The sequence below is a fragment of the Gobio gobio genome (assembly GCF_949357685.1).
Source record: "Gobio gobio genome assembly, chromosome: 10".
Classification (NCBI taxonomy): Eukaryota; Metazoa; Chordata; class Actinopteri; order Cypriniformes; family Gobionidae; genus Gobio; species Gobio gobio.
The window spans coordinates 23,266,713-23,294,594 of record NC_137116.1 but is presented as its reverse complement, the minus strand read 5'-3'; the positions used below and the strand labels follow the sequence as shown (position 1 = coordinate 23,294,594).

At 36.4% G+C, this 27,882-nt stretch overlaps 1 protein-coding gene across 3 annotated transcripts in view; it reads right to left on the bottom strand.

The window, feature by feature from the left end:
* Nucleotides 1-27,882, bottom strand: part of grk5l (G protein-coupled receptor kinase 5 like) — a 75,387-nt gene that overhangs the window by 15,679 nt on the left and 31,826 nt on the right. For all 3 annotated transcript variants that reach the window (XM_079827610.1, XM_079827611.1, XM_079827612.1), the window contains exons 2-7: nt 18,742-18,837; nt 16,712-16,824; nt 3,389-3,466; nt 3,125-3,222; nt 1,553-1,645; nt 916-979 (exon numbers count right to left, since the gene is read on the bottom strand). In XM_079827610.1, coding sequence (XP_079683736.1) covers nt 916-979; nt 1,553-1,645; nt 3,125-3,222; nt 3,389-3,466; nt 16,712-16,824; nt 18,742-18,837 — 542 coding nt within the window. The remainder of the gene's footprint in view (nt 1-915; nt 980-1,552; nt 1,646-3,124; nt 3,223-3,388; nt 3,467-16,711; nt 16,825-18,741; nt 18,838-27,882) is intronic.

Below are 27,882 nucleotides of genomic sequence, written 5' to 3'. Positions count from 1 at the left end.
TTTCATTAACTTCCTATTATCACTGTAAAGCTGCTTTGAAAAAAATCTGTATTGTAAAAAGCACTATATAAATAAAGGTGACTTGACTTTTACCAACACAACTTTTAATTTACGAGAAACTTCTGCTCACACAGATTCCTATTGAAATGACTGAATTTGCTCGTGAAATTTTGCAGAGCAATGTTAAATGTCACCCCACCTTTACAAGATAGCATCTTAACTGAAACATCAAAAAATGGTTGATTTGCTCTGCAAAATTTTGTGGGTGAAATCCAATTAGATTGGGAGTTTTGCGTGAGGGTGAAAAAGTTTAAGTTGGTTGCGCAAATTCATTGCGTTCACCAACAAAATGCTGCTTCGTTTGAAAGTGACTTCATACATTGCAACACCATTGACTTTTTTTCCATCATAGACCTTTTTTTTGCGAAATGTCACTAATTTAACTGCCCCAGCAACTCTGCACAGCACACAAATAATGCTCTTTATGCGAGTTGGACAGGAGACTGACTCAAAACTGATTCCAAAAGAGTTTGATGTTAGCATGTTGCTAAGGTAATAATAGCAACAACTGAATAGACAATTGTGGTTATTGAGTGGAACAATGATATAATCATCAACTATTCTTTTAGTTCTATCTTTCAAGCTTTCTAAGCTTGTTGCAATGCATTCTGGGACTACCTTATCTACAATGAGGATACATGCACTGCTTATTTACTGTTTGGCCAAAATAAGGCCCCTAAAAAGATGGTATGATGTTGCTGCCTATATTTCAACAGCCTTTGTGTCAGGAACACACTTGTCCACAATTACTGTCTAGGTAGGCAGCTCACTGGGTTTTTTAATACAGAGCAAACGAGGAAATATTTAGTAATATTTACACGCAGTGCAGGTCATCTCTTTTCACAATACCCTTACCTCTCCAAAGCCTCCTTTCCCCAGAACTCTATACTGCCGAAATGTGTCTTTTGTGATGGACTGTCTGGAAACGAAAGCATAAAATCTGATTTGAAACCAGCACAGACAGGAACCTGGCAATTTAACATTCAAATCCATTAATAAAACTAGGTTGAACACAAACTGCATTACAAGTTGTACAGAACATTACAATTATAAAGCACAGTCAATAAGAAACACATTTTCCAACTCATCTGTGAAACAAAGCCTTCACAGAATTGTGTTTGCAGAAAAAGTGGGAAGGAAATTTTTCATATCTGTTTTATGGGCCACTTAAATGTAAAGTTGACCAAAAGAGTTTATATCTAGCATAGACTTGGACGCTGCTAAGTAACTTGAACGTTTCATGACCCAAAAATGACAGTTTGCTTTCATGTGTTGAGCTGTTAACAATTACACTAACAAATAATTGAAATGGATTAGCGTCCGCACTGCCATAACAGCTGAATATGATTTAGCAATGAAACAAAAGCAGGACGTCTGGTTTTAGCAGAGCAAATAACTTCCCCCAGCAACCTAAAAGAATGAAATAGACAACTTTTAAGGTAGACTAAAAGGGTAAGAGGCAAAGAAAAAGGAGATAAAGTGTGTAACCAACCTTTCCAGCATTTTCCATTGGAGGAAGCGGTCGAAGTACATGCTGTTCTGATAGTCAGAGAATGGAGCATCACTTAAGTAGTCATGAAGAACTCTGTGAGATTTAAAACAGCATGGAGACTGTTAGACCATAAGCAGCACAGTTAGTATGGTTGACTGACTTCAGGTGAACAATGACACTATTTTCGATTAGAGCTGCTGTACAGATGTTGCATCATTGAATCGTTTTCCAGTTATTATCACTGTAAAGCTGCTTTGAAACAATCTATATTGATAAAGCGCTATATAAATAAAGATGACTTAAAGGGATAGTTCACCCAAAAAGGAAAATTACTCCAATATTCACTCACCCTCAAGTCATCCTAGGTGTATATGACATTCTTCTTGCAGACAAAAACAATCGGAGTTATATTAAAAATGTCCTGGCTCTTCCAAGCATTATAACGGCAGCCTAAAATGCAATGATGACGTCGAACGTAACGCAAGCGTTTTTTACTGCGGGAGGCATTACACTTTTATCGTAAGTTGAATACGGAAGGCGGTTCACCGGAAGCTCGAAATTTTACTTAATAACGCGTTAAATATGGATATTTTTTTTACACAAAGCATCGATTCGCTTCAGAAGGCCTTTATTAACACCCCGGAGCCATATGGATTACTTTTATAATGGATGGAAGCACTTTTTTGCATTTCACTGCCATTATAATGCTTGGAAGAGCCAGGACATTTTTTAATATACAGTAACTCTGATTGTATTCTTCTGAAAGAAGAATGTCATATACACCTAGGATGGCTTGAGGGTAAATTATGGGATACTTTTCCTTTTTGGGTTAACTATCCCTTTAACTTGACTTGTACACTGACAAAAATTGCAACAGTTGCAGAAGTAATGTTTGTTTCTTTAGGGATAAAAAAAATGTGTAAAATTATCAATATCCCAGAAAAACTACACAACCCTTAAATCTGCATACTGTCTTTTCTATATAGTTAGGTTTATGTTGAAAATAGTACAGTCAGTATGTGAAAGGTGGCCAGATTGCATACAATTTCCAGTGGATTTTTGAAGTATTTTGGGCAAATCTTGCCCCCAATTATTGTTACAGCTTGTCCCAATTATGGCAATGCTTACTACATACTACATACCCTACAGTTAGGGGTCAGTAAGGTTTTTTTTTTTCTTCAAAGAAATTAATAGTTTTATTTACCAAGAAAATATATAAATTGATCAGAAGTTACAGTAAAGACATTTACAATGTTACAAAATATTTCTATTTCAAATAAATGTTCTTTTGAACTTTCTATCCATCAAAGAATCCTGAAACATGTAATCATGGTTTCCACAAAAATATTAAGCAGCACAGCTGTTTTCAACATTGATAAATGTTAATCTTAATCTTAAGTTTTTATTTAAAAAATGTTTCATCTATATACATAATATTTTAATACAAATCTAAAAATACCACAAGATATCTACAACAAGAACAGTTGGGGCCAAGGTTAAAGCATTTGAATTTGCTTAGTTTAAGAGCAACAGACGTCCAGGTGTTTACAAGCGTATTTGCATTTGTCTTACTGGCGACAGTCACTGAAGATCTCCTTGCAGGGGCTCAGTTCTAGATTTTCTCTGCATCTTTCAGCAAGACCTTCAGCAACATCCACACACTCAGAGGACTGTCAGAGAAACAACATGCTCTGATTACAGATGCCCACTGAGACATTTAAGATCCAAAATTAACACACACACGCACGCACGCACGCACACACACACACACACACACACGCACACGCACACACACATGCACGCACACACACAAAGTAAAGTTAAACCAAATCACACCTGCTTGGTGAGAAACTTCTTGATGATCTCATCTCCTCGGCTCTTCCTCTTCTCATCTGGTGCCACCTCGTAGTCCTCCTAAATGACCAGATGCAAACAAATTAGTTTCAACAAGTACTCACAACTACTGAACATTGAGACAAACAAGCCATGACATAATCCAAAATATAAAATGACACCTTATAACTAAATGTACTTAATTTAGAAGTAAATGAAATAACTTGCACATAAAAATGCTAAATTGCAGTTTCTGGGGGTCAGGGAGAACAGGTTTTTAATTTAAGTCGTCCACTGAGAAACAAAATTGGGTTTACAAGTTCCGAGCTCTTCCTGTGTTCTAAGTTTTTAAAGTTCATACCATAGTTCACTCAAAAAGGAATCTATAATTTACTCACCCTCAAGTTGTTCCAAACCTGTATGAGTTTCTTTCTTCTGCTGAACACAAAAGAAGATATTTTGAAGTACATGGGTATCCATTTTGATGGGCCCCATTGACTTACATAGTATGAAAAAAAAACCAAAATGGAATTCAATTGGGCCTAACTGTTTGGTTACCGACATTCTTCAAAATATCTTCTTTTGTGTTCAGCAGAAGAAAGAAATACATACAGGTCCCCCAAGTGAGTAAACGATGACAGAGTTTTCATTGTTGGGTGAATAATCCCTTTAAGATCAAACTGATTTGAACTGAATTATACACACTTCACTCTCAGAGTTATTTCAGATTTATATGCCCATCATGACACCTGACATTTTGAAAAATGTTTTTGCATATTAGTTTTTTTTCCCATTCAATGAAAGTCATTATTTTTGACCCCACTGACTTTCATAGTATGGACAAAAACAACTGAAACATTCTTCAAAATATCTTCATTTGTGATCCACAGAATAAAGAAAGTCATACGGCTAGGTTTGGAACGACGACTAAATGATGACAGAATCATCATTTTTGAGTGAATTATCCCTTTAATTCAGCAATAATACATTAAAGAAAAATTGTATTTGGCAATCTGGTTGTTATTGTTAACTAAAACAAAACAAAAAAAAACTATTAAAATTAGTTTTCATTAATTCAAATAAAGCAACAATAAAATATAAATAGATAAAATACATCAACTTATTTTATTTTGGTTAGTTGCCAAGTCACCATTTCGAATTCGAATTAGTGTTTTTGAAAATAGGCTCATTTTCCAACTCCCCTAGAGGTAAACAGTTGAGTTTTAACGGTTTCGAATCCATTAAGCCGATCTCCGGGTCTGGCGGTAGCACTTTTAGCATAGATCATTGAATCTGATAAGACCGTTAGCATCTCGCTCAAAAAATGACCAACGAGTTTCGATATATTTCCTATTTAAAACTTGACACTTCTGTAGTTACATCGTGTACCAAGACCGGCGGAAAATGAAAAGTTGCGATTTTCTAGGCCGATATGGCTAGTAACTATACTCCCATTCCTTGGATATTACATACAATTTATTCCTGTCCAAGTAGGTTTTTTATGGTCATTATAAGCTGCAACATGGACCAGACTTTATGTATTAATCAAAGATCTAGTCACGTGAGACTAATGTGGATCAGACTTTGTGCCGATACTCAAAAATCTTGAGACTAATGAAACCGAGCCAGACAGAGCTTATTCAACACTGGAAAAAAGAAACTACATCCAGTGAGTTCACCATTACTGATGGTATCCGATTCTATATGCTGAATGAGGAAGAGGCATCATGTAATTGAGTCTGCGAGTGATTACACAATGAATGAGCTCCACAGTCTGGCACGTCCTTTCCCTTAGGGCCGTAAATGAGCCTATGTGTGTGTGGTAGGGGGGTAATACTTGATGACACCCTCATCAACACTCTCTCCAGCACTCGTGCTCTGTGGATCCTATTACGCAAGACTCTCCATGACCACCTGCCCCCCTCTCAGTTCCATCTTGAATGATGTAAACACATACACAAATGATCTCGTACCCACAACGAAGCATATGTACCCACAAATAGGTTTTCGGACATATCACGTGTCCGCACTCGCGTCACACGGCCCTGCTGTAGAGTACGAAAGGCACATACACATATGCTTCACGACCGCACACACATGCTTCATGAAGCCCACCGTGTGACTTCAGGTTGCTTGGTAACCAGCCAGTCAACACGGCAGGATTCCATAAGGTCCTGGAGCGCCACGGCACGGCCCAGCAGCGTCACTAAATACATTGAACGTCATTACATAGTGGGGGACTGTGTGTGTGTGTGTGTGTGTGTGTTTGTGTGTGTGAGAGTGCATACTGCGCCTTGACACATACAGAATGATTTCCATTCCACTTAACACATTTGGCAAATCCTTCAGTGGAAGATTGCCGTGAGTAGTGGTGGAAGAAAAGAATGTTACATGGAATGTTCAGAGTTCAATAGAAGTCAAGTTCTATTGAAATAATTTCAACTAGTCATACTCATTGTGGAAGCTCAAACATGCTTGCGTAACACGCAAGAACAAACCTCATTGGTTCTCTTGATCTTCCATTGACCATATTTGATGAGCTCCATGTATGTGCGTTGATCAATGATCATATGAGAATAAAAGACACAATTAAATCTGTTCATCATATAAAGAGATTGTGTCTTTTCAGATCTAGATCAAACTGCTAAATTTATATAGATTACTTACGATGTCTTTATGAAGTGTAAAAGTTTTGGTGGAATGGAATTTCAATAGAGAGACAGAAATCTGTCATCTTTTGTGTTTCAAGGAACGAATGGGTTTAGAACAGCATGGGTTTAGAGGGCGAGTAAATGATGACAGAATTTTCATTTAATACAAAAATCACAAATGTAAAGCCAGTATTTCTGTTAAAGCACTTAAATACTTTTTTATTGTTTTCATGGATGTCCAAAATATTTTTAAAATCCCCCCTAAATCGTTGAATTGTTTAAATCATCTATTTTGAGGTGGAACTACTTCTCTAGTCGTCTGAACCCCTGAAAAACAAACTACCCAAGATCAGACAAGAATCCTGAAAAAAAAGTGATCATTTTACAAAAATATTAAGCAGTACAAAAGTTTTCAACATAGTTAATGAGAAGAAATGTTTCTTGAGCAGCAAATCAGCATATTAGAATGATTTCTAAAGGATCATGTGACAATGAACACTGGAGTAATGATGCTGAAAATTAAACCATCACAGCAATAAATTACATTTTAAAATATATTAAAATAGAAAACAGCTATTTTAAATTATAATATTTTTTCACAATATTAAAGTTTTTACTTTATTTTTGATTAAATAAATCCAGCTTTTGTGAGCATTAGAGACTTGTTTAACAAACAATAAACATATTTACTGACCCCAAACATTTGAATGTTAGTGTATTTTTTGTTATTAATAATAATAATAATAATAATTGTATAATTAAATAATTATATATTTCACAGTGATGTGTAAAAAAACCTCACTGGATTATTACAATATTTGGAAATGTATTTTGGAAAATTTAAATAGACATTTAACCTAGACCTAATTAACACTAAAGCAAGGAGCAGGTTATAAATGTTATTCTAATAATCATGAATAAATTACTATTTCTACAGGGTTTATGTAAATATATATTATATCTAAAATCTAATATCGTGACAGCCCTAATATATATATATATATATATATATATATTAGTGGTGGGCCGTTATCGGCATTAACGTGCTGCGTTAACGTGAGACTCTTATCGGGCGATAAAAAAAAAATATCGGCGTTAATCTATTCTCAAATTTGGGTTGGGAGCTGGGTCTATACTACGCAAGCTATGATGACTTTCACCTTGATAGTCTAGCGCGGATGTATACCTAGCCGAATTGCACTGTAGGGGGCGAGAGAACGAGTCTTCGAACCTGTGTGTATGCCTACTGAAACGATACGACACTCCTTTTCTACAGTATCGATACCAGCCGCGCTCTCCTCTCCGACCGACAGCGAGTTGACACGCACCCGCCTCCTCTCATTCAGTCAGTTGACCCTCTGAACACGGCGAACGCGTGTTCTGCTGAATTTAGCGTGTTAGTATTGGTGTGACCGGTCTGAATTTTGCGCGGGGTTGCACATAACGTTAATTCTACTAATTCCCGCAGATTTCGCGCTCGCATCAGAAGCGCGCACACACATACCGTAATAAAGCCGCCTCTGACATTCAAGGGCAAAAATGAGCTCCTTTTTCCAGCTTATTAATGGTCAAATACATTCAGAAATGTCTCAAATCCCATCTTGGTGAGTTTTAAAATAAACATAGTCGTAACCAGCTCACAGGAACAATTTTTGGGATCCATGCGTGCGTCAGGTCTTAAAGGGACAGAAGTTATTTATTATTCAAACTACAAAAAGACAAGCGATCACTTACGAGCACACATATTCTGAATGCCTTCGGCAGAATTCAAATGAGCCATTTTAATCTAGATTAATTCCAAGATTACAGTGAGATTAATCTAGATTAAAAAAAATTATCTCTGCCCACCACTAATTTATATATATATCTATATACTCACCTAAAGGATTATTAGGAACACCTGTTCAATTTCTCATTAATGCAATTATCTAATCAACCAATCACATGGCAGTTGCTTCAATGCATTTAGGGGTGTGGTCCTGGTCAAGACAATCACCTGAACTCCAAACTGAATGTCAGAATGGGAAAGAAAGGTGATTTTAGCAATTTTGAGCTTGGCATGGTTGTTGGTGCCAGACGGGCCGGTTTGAGTATTTCACAATCTGCTCAGTTACTGGGATTTTCACGCAAAACCATTTCTAGGGTTTACAAAGAATGGTGTGAAAAGGGAAAAACATCCAGTATGCGGCAGTCCTGTGGGCGAAAATGCCTTGTTGATGCTAGAGGTCAGAGGAGAATGGGCTGACTGATTCAAGCTGATAGAAGAGCAACTTTGACTGAAATAACCACTCGTTACAACCGAGGTATGCAGCAAAGCATTTGTGAAGCCACAACACGCACAACCTTGAGGCGGATGGGCTACAACAGCAGAAGACCCCACCGGGTACCACTCATTTCCACTACAAATAGGAAAAAGAGGCTACAATTTGCACGAGCTCACCAAAATTGGACAGTTGAAGAGCGGAAAAATGTTGCCTGGTCTGATGAGACTGCCTGGTCTTCTGTTGAGACATTCAGATGGTAGAGTCAGAATTTGGCGTAAACAGAATGAGAACATGGATCCGTCATGCCTTATTACCACTGTGCAGGCTGGGGGTGGTGTAATGGTGTAATGGTGTGGGGGATGTTTTCTTGGCACACTTTAGGCCCCTTAGTGCCAATTGGGCATCGTTTAAAAGCCACGGCCTACCTGAGCATTGTTTCTGACCATGTCCATCCCTTTATGACCACCATGTACCCATCCTCTGATGGCTACTTCCAGCAGGATAATGCACCATGTGACAAAGCTCGAATAATTTCAAATTGGTTTCTTGAACATGACAAAGAGTTCACTGTACTAAAATGGCCCCCACAGTCACCAGATCTCAACCCAATAGAGCATCTTTGGGATGTGGTGGAACGGGAGCTTCGTGCCCTGGATGTGCATCCCAAAAATCTCCATCAACTGCAAGATGCTATCCTATCAATATGGGCCAACATTTCTAAAGAATGCTTTCAGCACCTTGTTGAATCAATGCCACGTAGAATTAAGGCAGTTCTGAAGACGAAAGGGGGTCAAACACAGTATTAGTATGGTGTTCCTAATAATCCTTTAGGTGAGTGTATATATATATATATATATATATATATATATATATATATATATATATATATATATATATATATATATATGGTAAATGGACTGCATTTATATAGTTATATAGCTTTTTAACAGACCTACGGCCATCCAAAGTGCTTTACATTTGCCTCACATTCACCCATTCACACACCGACGGCGGTGTCAGCCATGCAAGGCGCCATCCAGCTTGTCGGGAGCAGCTGGGGTTAGGTGTATTGCTCATGGACACCTCGGCACTTGGTCAGGTGGAACTGGGGATCGAACCACCAACCTTCCGGTTTGTAGACAACCTACATGAACCACTGAGCCACAGCCACCCCATATATATATATATATATATATAAGTGGTGGGCATAGATAATTTTTTTTAATCTAGATTAATCTCACTGTAATCTTGGAATTAATCTAGATTAATCTAGTATGATGGAAAAGGGAGCTAATTTTTGCACTTGTATGTCAGAGGCGGCTTTATTACGGTATGTGTGTGTGCGCTTCAGATGCGAGCGTGAAATCTGCGGGAATTAGTAGAATTAACGTTAAGTGCAACCCCGCGTGAAATTCACACCGTTCACACCAATACTAACACGCTGTCATATCGATATGATAGAAAATGAGTATCATATCGTTTCAGATATTTCATTATCGATACATATCGAAATATGGATATTTTTGACAACACTAGTAGGCATACATACAGGTTCGAAGACTTGTTCTCTCGCCCCTATAGTGCAATTCGGCTTGGTATACACCCACGCTAAACTATCAAGGTGAAAGTCATCATAGCTTGCGTAGTATAGACTCAACCCAACTTTGAGAATAGATTAACGGCGATATTTTTTTTTATATCACAGCACGTTAACGCCAATAACGGCCCACCACTAATATATATATATATATATATATTATATATATTATATACTGAAGGTTCTTTGTGAGGTCAGGTACTGATGTTCGACGAGAAGGCCTGGCTCGCAGTCTCAGCTCTAATTAATCCGAAAGGTGTTCTGTTGGGTTGAGGTGTATAAGTCAGTCAAGTTCCTCCACACCAGACTCGCTTATCCATGTCTATGGACCTTGCTTTGTGCACTGGTGTGCAGTCATGAGTACCAAACTCGAATGTGCTGTGGCAAAAAAACAATGTTTATTTTTTTAGTTTCGATGTCGATTTTTTACAACTCTTGCAGCGACAGAAAAGGCTTAAACCAATCACATACAAGGAAACAAACCAATCACATACAAGGAAACAAAGGTGACGGAATGTCCAGTTGATGTCATTAGCTATTCAATCAACATTAACCATTGCCAGGTATCGCATTTCTCATGAGATTACAGCTGTAGTTGTGTTTGCCCACTGTAAACTACAGACAACGATAACATAACCTTTTGAGTTAAAACTCATTGATTTTTTTCTAAATCTAATTGTTTCCGCGACTATGGAAAGTGAATGTGTTTCCATCAGTTCAACTGTGGCACTTAAATGTTTACATTGTGACTGAACTGGAAACATAGCTGCTCGGGAACCATCGATTGGTTCCTGAAGTTTGTGGTTGGTCTCGTCAGATGCGGTGCTACCGTCTCTGGAGGAGCTCCTCAAATTGCCCCACGGACGTTCGAAAGTAAGTGCGGAACCGGCCATGATAAAGTTGTAGCTCCTGTACAAGATTAGCATACTCCCCTTCAGACTCTGTTCTTTTAAGACTGTTCTTTTCGGTCCTTTAAATAAAATGAAAATCTCATCTTCACTGAATGAGGAAGTGTCCGTGTTTTCTCAGCTGTTCGCCGTGAATGTTTTGGAATGTTGGAGCTCTCACACGTCACAGGCGTCGCAAATTCGTGTCGCAGCTGATGTGAATGGTTTTGAAGCGAACTATTCGCACACTAAATATTCGCTTTTCCACTTTGTTTTTTCATTATGCGTCCAGTGTGAAAGGGCCTTAAACCTTGTGGAAAGCCTTTCCAGAAGAGTTGAAACGGTTATAGCTGCAAAGAGTGGGCCAACTCCATATTAAACCCTACGGATTAAGAATGGGACGTTCATGTGCATGTAAAGGCAGGCGTCGCAAAACTTTTGGCGATATAGTGTATGTGTCATTCTGCAGAAAATGAATATTGGAAGCAATTGACTACAGAAGACAACTACAGGTGCTGATCATATAATTAGAATATCATCAAAAAGTTTATTTATTTCTCTAATTCCATTCAAAAAGAGAAACTTGTATTTTGTATTCATTCATTACACACAGACTGATATATTTCAAATGTTTATTTCTTTTAATTTTGATGATTATAACTGACAACTAAGGAAAATCCCAAATTCAGTACCTCAGAAAATTAGAATATTACTTAAGACCAATACAAAGAAAGGATTTTTTTTTAAATCTTGGCCAACTGAAAAGTATGAACATGAAAAGTAGGAGCATGTGTCTCTGCCGCTCAGTCCCGCCCTCGGTTCGTCCCCTCTGTCTCCGCTGGGCTCTTCCCACTTTTCCAGCATTTTTCAGATATTGCCAGTGGGTAGAGTTAAGCTCTGAGCAGGGGTTTAGTCAGTAAAATACACACTAAATAATGCCACTCTAGGCAAGTTTTCACTTAAACACAGTCAGCTATGTTTTAAGTGAACATAAACAGTCTAGAAAGAAAACGGATTTGTAACAGTATAATGGATCCGTGTGTCAGGTATTAAAGTGACAGCAGCCTAATATACCTACTGCCAAATTATGAGAAAATATTAAAAGGTCTATATGGCAGTTTTTCCCCATGGTATCAATGTCAAAATTGTGGCCAGTGAAAATGCTGAGTGGCAAGTAACTTTGGAAAACCACTAGCCACAGTGGCTGGTGAGCAGAAAAGTTAATGTCAAGCCCTGCTTGTGGCTATACTTGTAAAACAATGTTTATTGTCATGTTTATTCCCTGGTTTCAAGTACTTCCATTGTAAGCACTTTACTGGAACAGTAATTTTTGCTGGGTACATGCCAATGTTATTTTTTGCGGTTATCGTACCACAAATGCTGTTGGTAGAAGTTCAATCTGTACTGAACCCAGAAAACATCTTTTTATACTGACATGTTTTTTTATATTTTAAACTGTTGAAGATGACAGTGACATTAAGAAAGGGGACACGGCTTAAATTGTGCTTTCTCTGCCATCTTTTGAATGAGAAATTATGGAATTTACAGGGGAATTTGCTATGCCTGCATGTTAAAGGTCACCGCATGGAAAAAAGCAGCAAATACAAACACTCACAATCTCACACACACACACACACACACACACACACACACACATACACGCACGCACGCTGGGTTTGCATGTTTTATGGGGACTTTCTAACGATATAAAGATTTTTATACTGTACAACCTGTATATCCTATCCCCTAATCCTAACTCTACCCCTAAACCTACCCATCACAGAAAGCTTTCTGCATGTTTACATTGACAAAAAAAGCTGTTTACCTTATGGGGACCAAAAAATTACCCCACAAGGACAAGGATTTCAGATATTGCCATCCCGGTGGGGACATTTTGTCCCCATAACGAAGGGTTTACCAAGACCACACACACATATACAGAGAGAGAGATCCAATCATAATAGTGGCTTGAGAACAGACCTACGCCAGCAGCTCTGAATGGTACAGTAGAGCTACCAGGATAAAACAAATGGCGGGCTGCCTCTGACACAGGGGAACTGGGCCAATCTGATTTGTGCGATAACATCGGACTATTCCGCCTCCACCGAGATGGAAAAACAAAACCCGGACCAAAAAGGTCATCGGCATACACATTTCATTTGTCTTTGTGTACACTCAAACCTAAATAATGTGTGAGGAGGTTTCTCACAATAAAGTTCTTGTGCTTCTTTCCTTCTGTCACACACACAGAGATCTCACACAGAGCAGACACAGACAGTGCCGTCTAACTTGCCACAACAATTGAGATCCCGCTACTTTCTGACGTCAGAGCAGGCCTCAACCCCCCACCACCACCACCACCACCCCCGGGCTCTTTCCTTATGGTGGCTCGCACAAACACGCACATGCACATTTGCTGCCGGCAGAACATATGCGTACATGCATCAAACACATTAAAGTATTTTCAGTTCAGTGCATATGTGTTTACATTCAATTTGTTATTCAAAGCAGAATCCAGAACTAATTTTGATGAGTGTCAGGTCATAAAGGGAACTTTTTCTTCTTCTTTTTGACTTTAGAATTGTTTAAATGGCTAAAATCTCACACAGCTAAGAGTATGCAGAGTATTTCACCCTATAAATCAAAACAAATATTGAAAAAAAGAAAAGAAAATAATAATAATAATAATAATAATAATAATAATAATATTATATAACTTTTTAGGATCATTAGGATTGCTTTTTTTCCCCTTCTTAATTTTTTTTGTTGCCTTATTTTCATGAGAATTAGTTGAATTTTACCCCGATTCTCACTACCATATTCTTCTGGGTGCTTTATTTCTTGAGCTTGTTTGTAGTTATTTTCATTTTTTATTTTCATCTGTAATACAATAATTCAAGTTATTCTGTTCTCATACAATGATTTTTAAATTAAAATCAGCATACTACAACATATACATGTACTATCATAAACATTTTAAATTATATGCACTACTGTCCAAAAGTTTGGAGTCAGTAAGATTTTTGTGACAGTCCACAAAAATATTAAGCAGCACAACCATTTTCGACATAAGAGCACAAGAGACTTCTTTCAAAAACATTTTACAGACCCCAAACTTTTGAATGATAGTGTTTATGTATTTTTTTGGGCACTAAGAATTGTGAGGTCCTATTTTATTTCTAATGACTCTAAAATAAGCTTTTATTTACTTTTTATGTACTTTATTTACAAAATATTATTTGGGGTAAAGCACAACTTGTCCATTCTCTGTGTGATACACCCAAAGGTAAATTCTCCAAACAAGGATGATTTATTTAAATGGAAATAAGTGTTCATATATGCACAGTTAATGATAACTATTTTACCTTTCTTAAACTAGTGTATTCAATCTATTAAGAAAATCAACTAAATGCAATAAATCACTCCTAACATTGATATTTGTAATACATTTTGTTAGATTGTAATACATTATTTCACAAGAATCTCCAAATTAAGGAAAACCCCATTAAAGTGATAGTTCACCCAAAAATGAAAATTAGCCCATAATTTACTCACCATATGACATTCTTCTTTCAGACGAATAAAATCTGAGTTATATTACAAAAGTCCAGGCTAATCCAAGCATTAGAATTGGATTCATAGTTGCTCTGTTTTTGAAGTCCATAAAAAGTGCATCTGCCCATCAAATAGCGTGCTCCACACGGCTCTGGGGTGTTAATAAAGGCCTTCTGAAGCGAATCGATGTGTTTGTGTAAGAAACATACCCACATTTAAAACTTTATCAAGTAAACTTTCGACCGACCGCATTCCCTGTTCAATTTATGGAAAAATTTTTGAAAGTTCCCCTGTCGATCGAAAGACTAACGCGACCAGGTACGCTCGTCATGACGTCACGTACGCATCTTGAGTTTCACTTTCAACATTCAACACTTTTCCACTTAAGGCGGTCGACCGAAAGTTTACTTGATAAAGTTTTAAATATTAATATTTTTCTTACACAAAGGCGTCGATTCGCTTCAGACGGCCTTTATTAACACCCCGGAGCCGCGTGGAGCACGTTATTTGACGGACAGATGCACTTTTTATGGACTTTATGGATCAAATTCTAATGTTTGGATTAACCTGGACTTGTGTAATATAACTCAGATTTTATTTGTCTGAAAGAATACACATATACACCTAGGATGACTTGAGGGTGAGTAAATTATGGGCTAATTTTAATTTTTGGGTGAACTATCCCTTTAAGATGGTTAAATATTTGTTTAATGGCATCTTTTACTAAGTACTATGAATGAAGGGCAGTATCACCAATACCAATACTGCTACTGATGACTTTAACAAGCTCATTGCTTCTGCCTAAATTAATACGTGATGTTAGCTAAATGCATGATTTTTATTATCTTAAAACTGTGCATTTCTGACATATGGACATTCTTTTAACACAGTCACCTATGATAATAGATTGCTCTAAATTGCAGAAACATGCATTTTCTGTAGAACTGTTTTGAAACTACGTATTGTGAGAAGCGCTATACAAATAAAAGTGGGATGAACATTAAATGAAATGCAGGGAAGGAGACCAGAGGCATTTTTTAATGGATGCTTTTGTGGAAAAACAGCTTATCATATAATGATTCACCAGCCTATCGGCTAATCTTTAAGTTTTCCATTAAACATTTGTTTTGGATTTATCTATTTTTAGAGTTTACACAAAAAAAATGCTGTTTTATAAGAGAAGTCACAAACAACTTTGCAACATGTAGGATTCAGTTTACGACACTTCTCATTCCTTTCTATCGTATCCGCAAAACAGTGATTTACTGAAATTCAATGACGTCAAGGCTGTAATGTGTTTGGTTATCAAGGCACATGTAATCCTAGTTGCGCTTTCTCCAATTGTTAAAGCCATGGACCCTCATATCTCCCGATAATAAGACAATGGCTGCATCCGGAATCGCATACTCTCTTGAGCAGGTACTTATTTTGAATAAATAATTACTTCACGACCACTAAAAGAGTATGTTCTATCTAGTATGAATATAATCCGGACATACTACATTCACCATGATGTCATTATCAGGTTATCATTCAGGTCGGTTACATCGCTTCACTGCCATTCATAAATCCTCTCCTGTGGCCTCATGGGATAGTAAAGTGTCCATCATATGCACACTTCAGAATCTCGTCATAAATAGTCATCCGGGTGTTTGTTTTTTTGCCTACACTTTTGAGTACAGTGAATTTGGACATACATTTTTTGTCACATACTGTTTATCACCAACTATATAGTAGGGAAGTATGCGATTTCGGATGCAGCCCATCTCTGGTAACCCAGGGACGATTGTATGATGCTTTTATGTTTAGGACATTTTTGTTTTTTCAGACTTTGAGACATTCACATGCATCTCTGTAACACATCAGTAAAGCTTCTGCTATTCAGTTATACGGTGACACAGCACAAAGGTTTTTTGTTAAAATGAGGAGGCGAAAGTTCCAAGACTCAATAAACAAGATGAACACCTTTTCCATGTCCTAAAAAAAAGCACAAATATGCTGCCCCATGTTTTATGATGGTGACTTCCTGTCATGGGTTCAGGTTCCTGGGGTTCAGACTGTTTGGGGTCTATAGGGGTGTTGGAAAGACCAGACAATGGCCTCATTCAGTGACCACATGCCGGTACTGATATTTTGGGCTTTATTCCATGATAGCCAAGCTAGTCATGTGGGAGGCATGTTGTCCAGGCCAGTGGAACATTGGTGGAGGGGTTAACGAGAATCCTGAGAGAGTTTGAGCGGGCAAGATTTAGAGAGAAGATGAACTGCTTGAAAGAACCTGCAACTAAAAGCTGTTTTGATGATCTTTATTAGATTTATGTTCATTAGGTGCTTTCAGCGTTGGAGACATGTGTATGCGTAGCCTGACATACCATGGCGTCCAGAAGTTGGATGCATCGCTGCATCTCCGGTCGGGTCTCACAGTAAAGGCGGAACAGAAGTCTCCCGATGGGCTGCTTCTCACACAGGCTGAAGTAGTCCCGGTCTGAGACATGAAACAAAAGCAAAACTTTACAAAAGTGTGCTGTGGTGGTATCATGCTACAATGATTGAGGGTGACTTTGATATACCATGAAAAATATGTACTTTGCTGTTAATTGGAAAGGAAACTTAAAAAAAAAAAATTCTGTCATTCACTCACCCTCACACCTATATTACCATCTTCTGTGGAAGATAAAAGATTATATTTTGTCCATAAAATGAAAGGCAGCAGGGTCCAATCTTGTTTAGAACATCATTGACTTTTATTGCATGGACAAAACAGTTCTTCAAAATATTATGCGCAGAAGAAAGAAAGTCATACAGATTTGAAACAACCTGAGGGTGAGTAAATTACGTTATTTTCAATTTAGAGTTGGGGGGTGGGGTGGGTGAACTTTCTCTTTAAGTATGTATTAGCACATGCAAGTACTGGAACGCGATATACCAGCATTTGCATGTTAATGTTAGCATCCAGCTAAATTAATTACTTTAAAATTTCAGTAACACTTTACAATAAGGTTGTATTAGTTAATAGTTAAGGCATTAGTTAACATGAACTATCCATGAACAACACCTCTGTTCAGCATTAGTTCATCTTTGTTAAAGTTCACAGTGCATTAACTAATGTTAACAAGATTTTAATAATGCATTAGTAAATGTTGAAATTAACAATAACAAAAGATTAAAAATGTTTTATAAGTTAATTATTAAAACATTAAGGGCAGTTCATTATTAGTTCATGTTAACTAATGTAGTTAACTAATGTTAGCTAATGAACCTTATTGTAAAGTGTTACCAAAATGTCTTAACTTTATACATCTATAATTCTGCTTTAATATACACAACAGTTTGGGGTCAGTAAGATTTGTGTTTTTGAAAGAAATTAATACTTTTATTCAGCAAGGATGCATTAAATTGATCAAGAGTGACAGAAAAGGGATTTATTTATAATGTTACAAAAATATATCCATTTCAAATAAATGCTGTTCTTTTGAACAAAGAATCCTGAAAAAATATGATCATGGTTTACACCACAAATATTAAGCAGCACAATGGTTTTCAACATTGATAATAATAAGATATGTTTTTAAACAGCAAATAAGAGTATTATAATGATTTCTGAAGGATCATGTGATACTGAAGACTGGACTAATGATGCTGAAAATACAGCTTTGCTGTCACAGGAATAAATTACAATTAGAAATATATTCAAACAGAAAACAGTTCCTTTAAATTGTAATTATATTTATTTTTTAAATAAAATGTGAAAACTATTGCTAGGGTAACTTAAGTCAAGTTGTTCCTGTTAAACAATTAAAATAGTTGATTGATGACAGTCACTCCTTTTCATCTGTACATAAAAATCAGTAAAAAAAAAAAAAATTAATAGGGCACGATGTACTGTACTAATTTGATGGAATTTTATGTATTTTTTTTTTTTTTTTTTTTTTACAGCTGTTTTACCTGTATTCCGAATTTTGGACTTCATTGCGTTCTATTAGGGTTAACGGAAATTTCCGTAAAATTACTGGATAATGTTCAGGTAATAAGCTGGCAGTACTTTTTCTATTGTTTTACAGATTCATTTTTTACAGAGTAGCTCAAGAAATTGTGCACAATATTAGATCAAAAACATATTTGTTTGCATATTTAGCAAATCCACTGGGACAAATGTGGGTACCTTTGACATACTACTGTAATTTGGGACGCACTAATGCTCCTCTCACATTCGATTTCTCAGATAGTAAGCAAACTGGGATTCAGACAATGGCAATGTAAACTCAGAGATGACTAAACAATGCTGAACAGCAAAATGACATCACAGTAAGGGAAATTTGGCCAGGAGAACACCACAGCTGACAAGAAGCATGAAAATAACAGGAAGTTCATGAACAAGACAAGTTGAGTGTCGATACTTTACCGATGGTTTTGCTCAATTCTGTGCACTGACTGATATGAGGAAAACGAAGAATCTCCCTCCATTTTTTACTTCTTCCTTTCCGTTTTCCTCCTCCACCTAGATGGGGAAAAAAAGACAAAAGTAGACCTTAAAAAAACTTCAATCAACATCAATGTAAACAAAAAAAAGGGTTAACAAAAAAATCTTAAAGCCTGCTGTATCATATTTGATATCCAAGTTTCTAAGGCCTCTAAAATTATCAACATGATCAAAACTTTAACCCTGTTGTACACAATCTACAACATGCCTTCTGCCCTTGATAGTTTATTCTTTTTTAGCAGGTAAAATAACTTTTAGTATAATTGTAAAAATGTCCCCCTGATCATAAAACTAAGATGTATAATTGGGAGATGAGTGACAACTGATATTTGCATGCATTTAATGTTAGTAGTCTGTAGACAGCTATTACAAGCTATAAGAACTTGTCCATATATAAATAACAACATATGTTGTTTTGTATTTCGAATCGGCTTTGGCCGCGACTCTGGAAGACTTGGAGTTAAGCTTTTCTTTGAGAATAGAACAAAGAACGGCACTGAAGTCTTTCTTAAGAAAGGAAGATGTGTTCGGAGTTTTGCCGACCGGATACGGTGAAAGTTAAATCTATCAACTAGCTCTGCTTCACCTTCTTCGTTGCTCCGATTCCCCTCTGATTGAGCCCTGCCAATGGTGAGTTCCCAGACCCAACATCTTGATGTGGGTCTGGCTTGTCAGGCTAGGACAATAGTTGATATCCAATTGAATATGCTGATTTTGCGAATGCCGTTTCATGCTGTCTTTAAATGCCAGGATACTTTATGTGACCGCTAATTAGCTTTAAACCTCATGAAATCTCCTTGTGACTTTGAACATGTGCAGTGTAATAAAACATGTCAGCATCTGGTCTCTCAGCCTGAGAGTAAGTAAGCTCTAGTTAAAACGAGTGTGTCATTTCTGACGTCAACGCAGGTCAAAAATATGCATTCCCTCCCAAGAGAAAAGGGGAGCTTTTACAACAAACTATGTCACGCTCTGCAATAACTGTTTGCCTTTTGAAACATTCAAACTTATAGAGGCCAAAAAAAACAGAGCAGCTTCTGCTACAGATACAAAAGTGCTCTTTATCGCTCCTTTCACTCTGGATAAAATTCAAGGAGAATTCGCTGTATGGTGTTCCCACTCTGGAATGGGAATTGAGGGTTTGACCATTCCAGCATTGTGAATAATGCTGAATGTTTCCAAACACAAACAACCAGGGTAGTTAAAGCCCAAGACAGGTCCTTAAAGACATTCATCTCACGTACATGACAGGCCTTGTTAATTAGGAGCCACTGGCTCATGAGATGCCAAAATTCAAATCCTTTCCCACCAAACGCCCGGATTTTTTGAAGGGTACTAGCCAGATTCAGCCACCATAAATAAATATGAGAGGAATGTTACAGTAAATTGCTCATACTTGGCAGGGTGATTTCTGTGTGTGAGTAGATTAACAATTTTCAAGAGCAATGAACCCTATGAAAATTTCTATTGGAATATTTGGTAACACTTCATTTAAAAGCTTTATATGTAATGCATTATAAAATTATTTAACACATTATGTCTTGTAATGCACCTTATAATGGATTGTATGGTCCATGAATAATTATAACCACAGTTATAATTAGTGATGCACCGAAATGAAAATTCTGGGCCGAAACCGAAAATTTAGGATGCACTTGGCCGAAAACCGAAACTGAAGCCGAAAATGGCTTCTTTTAAAAGACGTATATATAAATTGCTTGAATTTAATGGATCTGAAATGAAAAAAAAAAAAATCACGAACCAATAGAATAATCAAACTTTTATTAAAGTTACATAACAAAAACTAAAATATTTTTAACAATAAATATAAATAATAATACCAGTAAATAATAAAGTTTTATGTTCCATCAAATAAAATAGTTTTTTAACAGTTGTGCAAAAAAAGATCCACAATTATCTGAATAACTGCACACAAAATCACAGAATGTTTCTCATTAAGAACATGAGATGCTGCACTGAATAGTCTCTCACTGTCTGTCACTGTTCTCCGGGAAAAATGGCATTTGGGGGGTAAAATATGTGTTTTTTTTGGCAGGGTTGCCTGCTAAAATTCGCATTCCTGGGTCTAAATATCAGATAATTGGGGTCGCTTCAACCCACAGACATGGAAAAACATCCCGCGGGAAAACCGTGGACTTGGCAACACTGCTTGGGGCAGATAAATACCTGCGTGCATGCCGCGCAAGCAATGGAAAGCGGCCTTCGTTCGCGCGGCAGTAGTCAAGGGGATTGTCGCTTCTGGCAATGGGTAGTTCAGCTATACGTCTATATTTGTTCTCATACCGCTGACATGCTTAATCTTTGATAGGCAGACGCGTCACGTGATAACAGCTCGACCGTGAGTGAAACCTAATCGCTTGCGCACGGATGGGAGTGGCGGGTGACATTCATTTCCGTTTTATGTTTTCAGCTGTTTTTTTATGCCATTTTCGGCCGAACATTTTCTTGCACTTGCACCCCTAGTAATAATTAGCACTGTCAATTGATTAAAAAAACCTATATTAATCACATATTTTTCCTGTGATTAATCGCATTTAAAAACACTCAAGTTTTTAATATAAGATTTAATACTCTATAATATAATAATTTCACAGTTAATCTCCAAATCGATGTGAAAAAACAAAAAACAAAGACTGTAGCCTATATTTTAAATACTTAATGGCATCTTTTTATGAATGAAGGCCAGTATCACTGATACTAATACAGCTACAATGTCTCTATAAAATTTATTTTTTTTCCCTTCAATTTTAAACATTAAATTATAGCCATTTTACAGTGTAACTGAAAGCTATACATTTTTTTATTACACCTAATTTAAGTAAACTTAAAACAATCCTCACATAAACCCATGATAAATGTCATATTTACTTAAAACAATCCTCACATAAACCCATGATAAATGTCATATTTACTTAATAAATAAACTACATAAATGTCATGTTCATGTACCTATGAAATATACAGAAATGGAATTAAGTTATCAAACAGTCTGCACTGCATAAATTATAAATTCAATATAGATTAATCCTTATTAAAGCTACAAAAGTTCCTTAGTCAAGAGCAGTGCATAATTTTCTCTGTTATCTTGGTTCTTTGATTAACAGAGAATTAGTGGCTGCTGTCACTTTAAGATCTGCTGCTGCAGCAGCACATTTCACGCATCCCATTTTCTCTCACAACTCTTTACATTCATTTAAGAATTTATTTAACCAATTTAAGAGAATATGCAACAAAATGAACAGTTTGGCATAATTGTGTATGTTATTGTTCTTTGAAGCGTGAAAGAGAACCCAATTCTGGCATGCTGTCTGTGTGCATGATACTGGTGCGTGTCTTTCATCATCAAACTGATGAAATTGAGAAATTTTGCAAATAAAGCTTTCTGTTGGTCAACGCAGCGAATTTGTGTGACCAACCCATTTCGCCCTCAAGCTAAATTCCTATCGCGTTGACTTTAAATGCCGGGCTTTTGCCCATGAAATTTTGCTGAACAATGCTAAATTTAACTAAACATTAAGGGCCAGATTTACTAAACAGGGTAAATTAGCACGAGAGCACAATTCCAAAAAAGCGCTGATGGGAGTGGAAAGTTCAGTGCAAATTAAAGAACACAGATGCAGCCGGATCATTTCTATAATGACAAATGCAATCTAAGAGCAGCACAAATTAGCGTCTGGAGTAAATAATGCCGCAAATACCAGTAAATTGACAAGCGCAAACCTTAGTAAATCACCTTGCATGATTCACAACAAAAGTGAAATGAATACGCCTCAGACTGAAGGAAATGCAAATTCCTAACTCAGGTATTTTGTTGTAAATTTAAAAGTAATGCGTTACTTTACTAGTTACTTGGGAAAAGTAATTTGATTATGTAACTCAGGTTACTTGTAATGTGTTAACCTTAATACTGCTTATGCACACAAACAAACTTCGTTAGTTTAATAGAGACCAACCCATGGGCCATAAAAGTACAGAGAAAGTACTGTTTTTCATTTTACAAAACCTTTAGATTACGGGCCTAATTTTAACGATCTGAGAGTATGGTCTGAAGCGCATGGTCAAGTGCACTTGGGGCGAGTCCGAATCCACTTTTGCTAGTTTAACGTCGCAAAAATGGTCGGCACGCCCAGCACATGGTCTAAAAGGGTTGTCCCTATTCTCATAATGAGTCATGGGTGTGTTTTGGGCGTAACGTGAAATAAACCAATCAGAGTCTCATCTCCCATTCCCTTTAAAAGCCAGTTGCACTTACACCATGGCTGATTCACTATTTGCATGGTGGAATATAGACACCCTCAACCTGACAAGCCAGTTTAAATACATAACCAATCGTGTATTGCCACGATTGGTTAAATAAGTAGCCATTTCATTCGTCATTACTGCAAATAGGTCATTTTGATACATGCAATGACTATCCATTATGACAAGTAGGCATTTTTATCTTTATGTACACAATAATAATCTTTTACATTGTAATCCTTATATTTTTAATATATAAAATGTTTATGTGCTGTTGCACGTCCCTGTGTGTGTGTGTGTAAGAAGCAGAGTGTACACCAGTTGTGGACCCGCCTATAGGCGGATATTACTAGCGCGCCCTTTAAATAACACCAAAAATACTGCGCTATTGACTTTAGACCAGGTTTGAGTTGGTAAATGGCGCAGTCGTTTTAAGTTGCCTCAAAATAGCAACGCACCAACAATGCGCCTGACGTTTTCAGACCAGCACTCCCATGGGCGAACTAATGGGCACAAATACATTTGCTATTTAAACAACGTGGCACTGGACGTGGAAATGATAACTGCGTCAGGCTGAAACTAACAAAAATCACTTGCCTGCCGCCACATTGCGTCGGGTGTAAGATAGAGACTACAACTGAAACCCAAAACACTATGTTGAGGTCTAAAATAGAAAAGGGCGGAAAAGACTGTAGACCATCCCCAACAAAAGCAATGATCTGATCATGAGAAATGCACTATTTGCCAAAAACTTGCAGCTTACATAATCCTTAATGCGTGTGTCTGTTACAGATTTAGGGGGAAGTGACGGCAGGAGTAATGGTGACCATTTTGCCACAGAAAAATAACAGATGCCAATCACACCAGAGAAGAATGTTTGCTTTACATCATCCTGCCAGAGGTCTGTTCAAGTCAGAGCATGCATCACTGGTCAAGTCAATGCATCAAACAACATAAAACACCCAGAAAAAAGTGGGTCATAAAACGGAGATGTAATTAACCTCCTTCATTTCAGTCTATCAGAGCCAAGAAGAGTCAGATCGACAGCTGAAGGTCAGAAGGCTTGATGCTCACTCATCCGAGTAATATAAACAAGAATTGAATTTTCTGAGAATGACATTTAGAGCTTGATGGAGCTCTTGCTGATTATTACAGCTGGAAAAGCGAAGATAAAGCACCACCCTTATGACTGAAGCGGGATAGGGATCCGGTCTCATTATTTGGAGAGGTTTAGGTGGATGCAAGGCGTACACAGCTTTATGTAAATGTATTGTACTTACAGTATGTGCTCAGATCGGCTCGACAGGCATCATATCAGAGCAACTAGTAACCATTTACTTGTCATTATTGGGTCTCTGATTTGCTTCATGAAATGAGATGTTGAAAGAGAGCATTGGTGAAAATTGCAGTGCTTCATCCACTCGCATTGCACAACAACAAATACTCTCATATTCTCCCTGTGGCAAAACTATTGAAAACACTGTCTGAACAAACAGATTTAATCGTTTACGAAATGACAGTGCAGATATTCAGTCCTAACAAATCAGACATTTAGTCAAATCTTTCATCTTAATCATTAGTGATGACTACAGAACTACTTCTCAAAAGTCAACAGGTCACATACACACATGGCTAAGCTGAAAACATTATGAAGGAAAGCGGATCCCAGCGTTTAGCATTTACGAGTGCTTGGCAAACTCGCTGTGTTGTTATCATTATCAAAATGAGCCCAGGAATTCCAGTCATGGCATGAAATAATGTGGGCCACAGCACGGTCAGGTGCTTGTGTGTATCTACATTTAGGAATGGTATAAGCACCATTTTCAGTGTTGGGGAGTAACTAGTTACATGTAACTAGATTACGTAATTTAATTACAAAATAAATGTAACTGTAATCAGTTACAGTTACTGAGATTTAAAAAAAAAAAAAAAATTGTTACTTATTAAAATGTTAATGATTACAAAGGAGGTTACATCTGAATATTTTCTGTAAAAAGCTAAGATATGTTGAATAATATTAATTTGTTGCTTTGCCTGTTTTTGATGTGCATGATGCCTCCTGCCATTTAAAGGACGTTTAGTGACGCGATGCTATTCCGATGCTTTTGCTTGGCTCTGTTTGAATTTGCAGCACACCACGTCTGCCAATTATATCAATCCACATTGCTGCTGAAAGCTTTAGGCAACAACCTGAGAGTTGCCACCATGGCGAGTAATAAAAATGCATTCCAGTGCTGGAAATTAGTATGTAATCAATGTAATCAGTTACATTACTTTAATAAAGTAATTGAAATAGTTACACTACTTGTTACATTTCAAATAGAGTAACTTGTAATCTGTAACCTATTACATTTCCAAAGTAACCTTTCCAACACTGACCATTTTGTATTGCAAATTTTTCAGTTTCTCAAAACCAGCTTCAGTACTACTTTACAAAATTTCCTCTGAATAAGTGAAAAAAAAGTCCTGCAGGCTTTACATTTTTGTTCACTATTCTATACAACATAATTTATATTTTAAAATGTGTCCCATTGAAAGCACTGCAATTTTCCAGAAATTGTACTGGATGTGCTTGATGTTATACGCATTCATAATTTTAAATACAAATTTAAATCAAAGAGGCAGTATTAACATAGAAGGTCTGGATGCTGAGGGACATCAAAATTTTATTTCAATTTGTCTGGATAAGTCCAAAAAATTTGACACACATTTGAATGAAAAGTTTCATTATAAAAATTAAATAAAATAAAAAACATAAAAAAAACAAAAAGCTGAAAAAAAGCATGTTATTTCTTGGTCTTTGTGACTTCATTACTATTTTTTTTTTACTATTATTGGTAACCTTTGACAGTTAATTTATTCCAACAATAGACCTCACAATAGACAGCATTTATAGAGTGCACTCGCGATGTGATCAATACACTAAAACACACACCATAGAGAGAATGACAGGAAATCAATTATTTGTCTCTGTGTCCTTATATACACATGAACGTATTGCAGATGTTGCAAATGTTGAAGAATTAGTGAGCCTGTTTAATTTGTTCCACAAGACTCCGACTACACCCTTTTGTTTCAAGTTCGTTTTATGGATGTGACCTAATGTGCACAATATAAAAATATGCTTCACAACGGTCTGCAGTAAGTCTGTCAGAAACATGGAGAGCAACGGCAGAGGCACACACCCCGCATGACGGTAACATGTCGTCATTTACTGCATTGCAACTTTAGGCCGTTTTACTGTTGATTGTTTTACTTGGTGATTCAGAGGTTTAAGTCTTTAGAGAGCACATTAACTACACTTAAATGCAGGCAGATTATATAACAATTCAAATAATGGGAAACAGTTGTTATAGGAACAACTGTAAAGTAAAACAATACAATAAATTGTAGAACCTGTTCAAGTAATTATGTTCACATGTCTGTGAGTGTCACATTAAGGATTTGTTTATTGACCGCAATCCACAAACTGAAGTGCAACCCATTTATAACAATTGTACACCACCTCAGTATCTAAAATCCAGGCTGCTGAAATGTCAGTGTAGTTATAATTTTAAAATATTTATTGTGTGTGTAATACAGTATCTACAGCAGCATTAATAATTGTATTGCTCTGTGTACTTCATAACGCCTCAAATTACATTCACGGGAAATGGAGTTTCTGTATTTGGTGCGCTTCAGTGTCACAATGACGTACATTTTCTTGATCCCGTGGATTCAGTGTCTATTTTCTTTTTCTGCAAATTGTTTAAGTTGGTGGTCTGGTGAGACTATAACAGGTATTGACTCGACAGATGCGGTGTCATGGAAAAACGAGTAGCCTAAGCGACTGCATGCAACACCTAGTTGACTTGATAAACAATCCATTTCAAGATCAGTTGAGGGTCTAAAATTAGCAATGAATTGATAATGGATTATGATCAATTATTAACCTCTAGTTTTCATGGTTTGCATTTTGCTAGCCCCATCTCTAATGAAAAAGGTCTATTTTCCTTTTTGGCTGAACTATTCCCGCATTTACTCAGTCTCATGTTGTTCCAAACACAAGAAAAACAAAAGGAGTAATGTTAAAAATTCAAACACTGCAAACTGTTGAACAGAAACCTTTATGCTCTTTTTGTGGCTGAAAGCATCATTAATATTAGTCTAATTATTAAATAAATTAACACATGATGAGAATCTAGTATTTTTGTATAACTGACATTCTGCAGAATCTTGTCGAAGTTACTTATGATGCTCACTAATACTTTGTTTTAAATTATTTAATTTGGTAAAAAATAATGACCAAAAACTAAAATTATATTACAATTATAGATAAGTAGTGCTGGGCAATTGATTAATCGCGATTAATTGCATGCAAAATAAAAGTCTGTTTACAAAATATGTGCATGTACTGTGTATAATTATATTATGTATATATAAATACACACTCTATGTATATATTTAAGAATATATTATAATATATATATATATATATATATATATATATATATATATATATATATATATATATATATATATATATATATATATATATAATTTATCTTATATATAAATATACACATTTTCTTAAATATATACATGCATGAGTGAGTTTTTATATATACATAATAATTATACAAAGTACACACACACATATATTATGTAAACACAAACTTTTATTTTGGATACGATTAATCGCAATTAAAATGATTTGCCCAGCACTAATAATAAAATATTATGGTTATAATTAAGATTGTAATTAAAATACACAGTTGAGGAAAATATTAACAACATAAAAACAGTTCAATATATTAACAAATG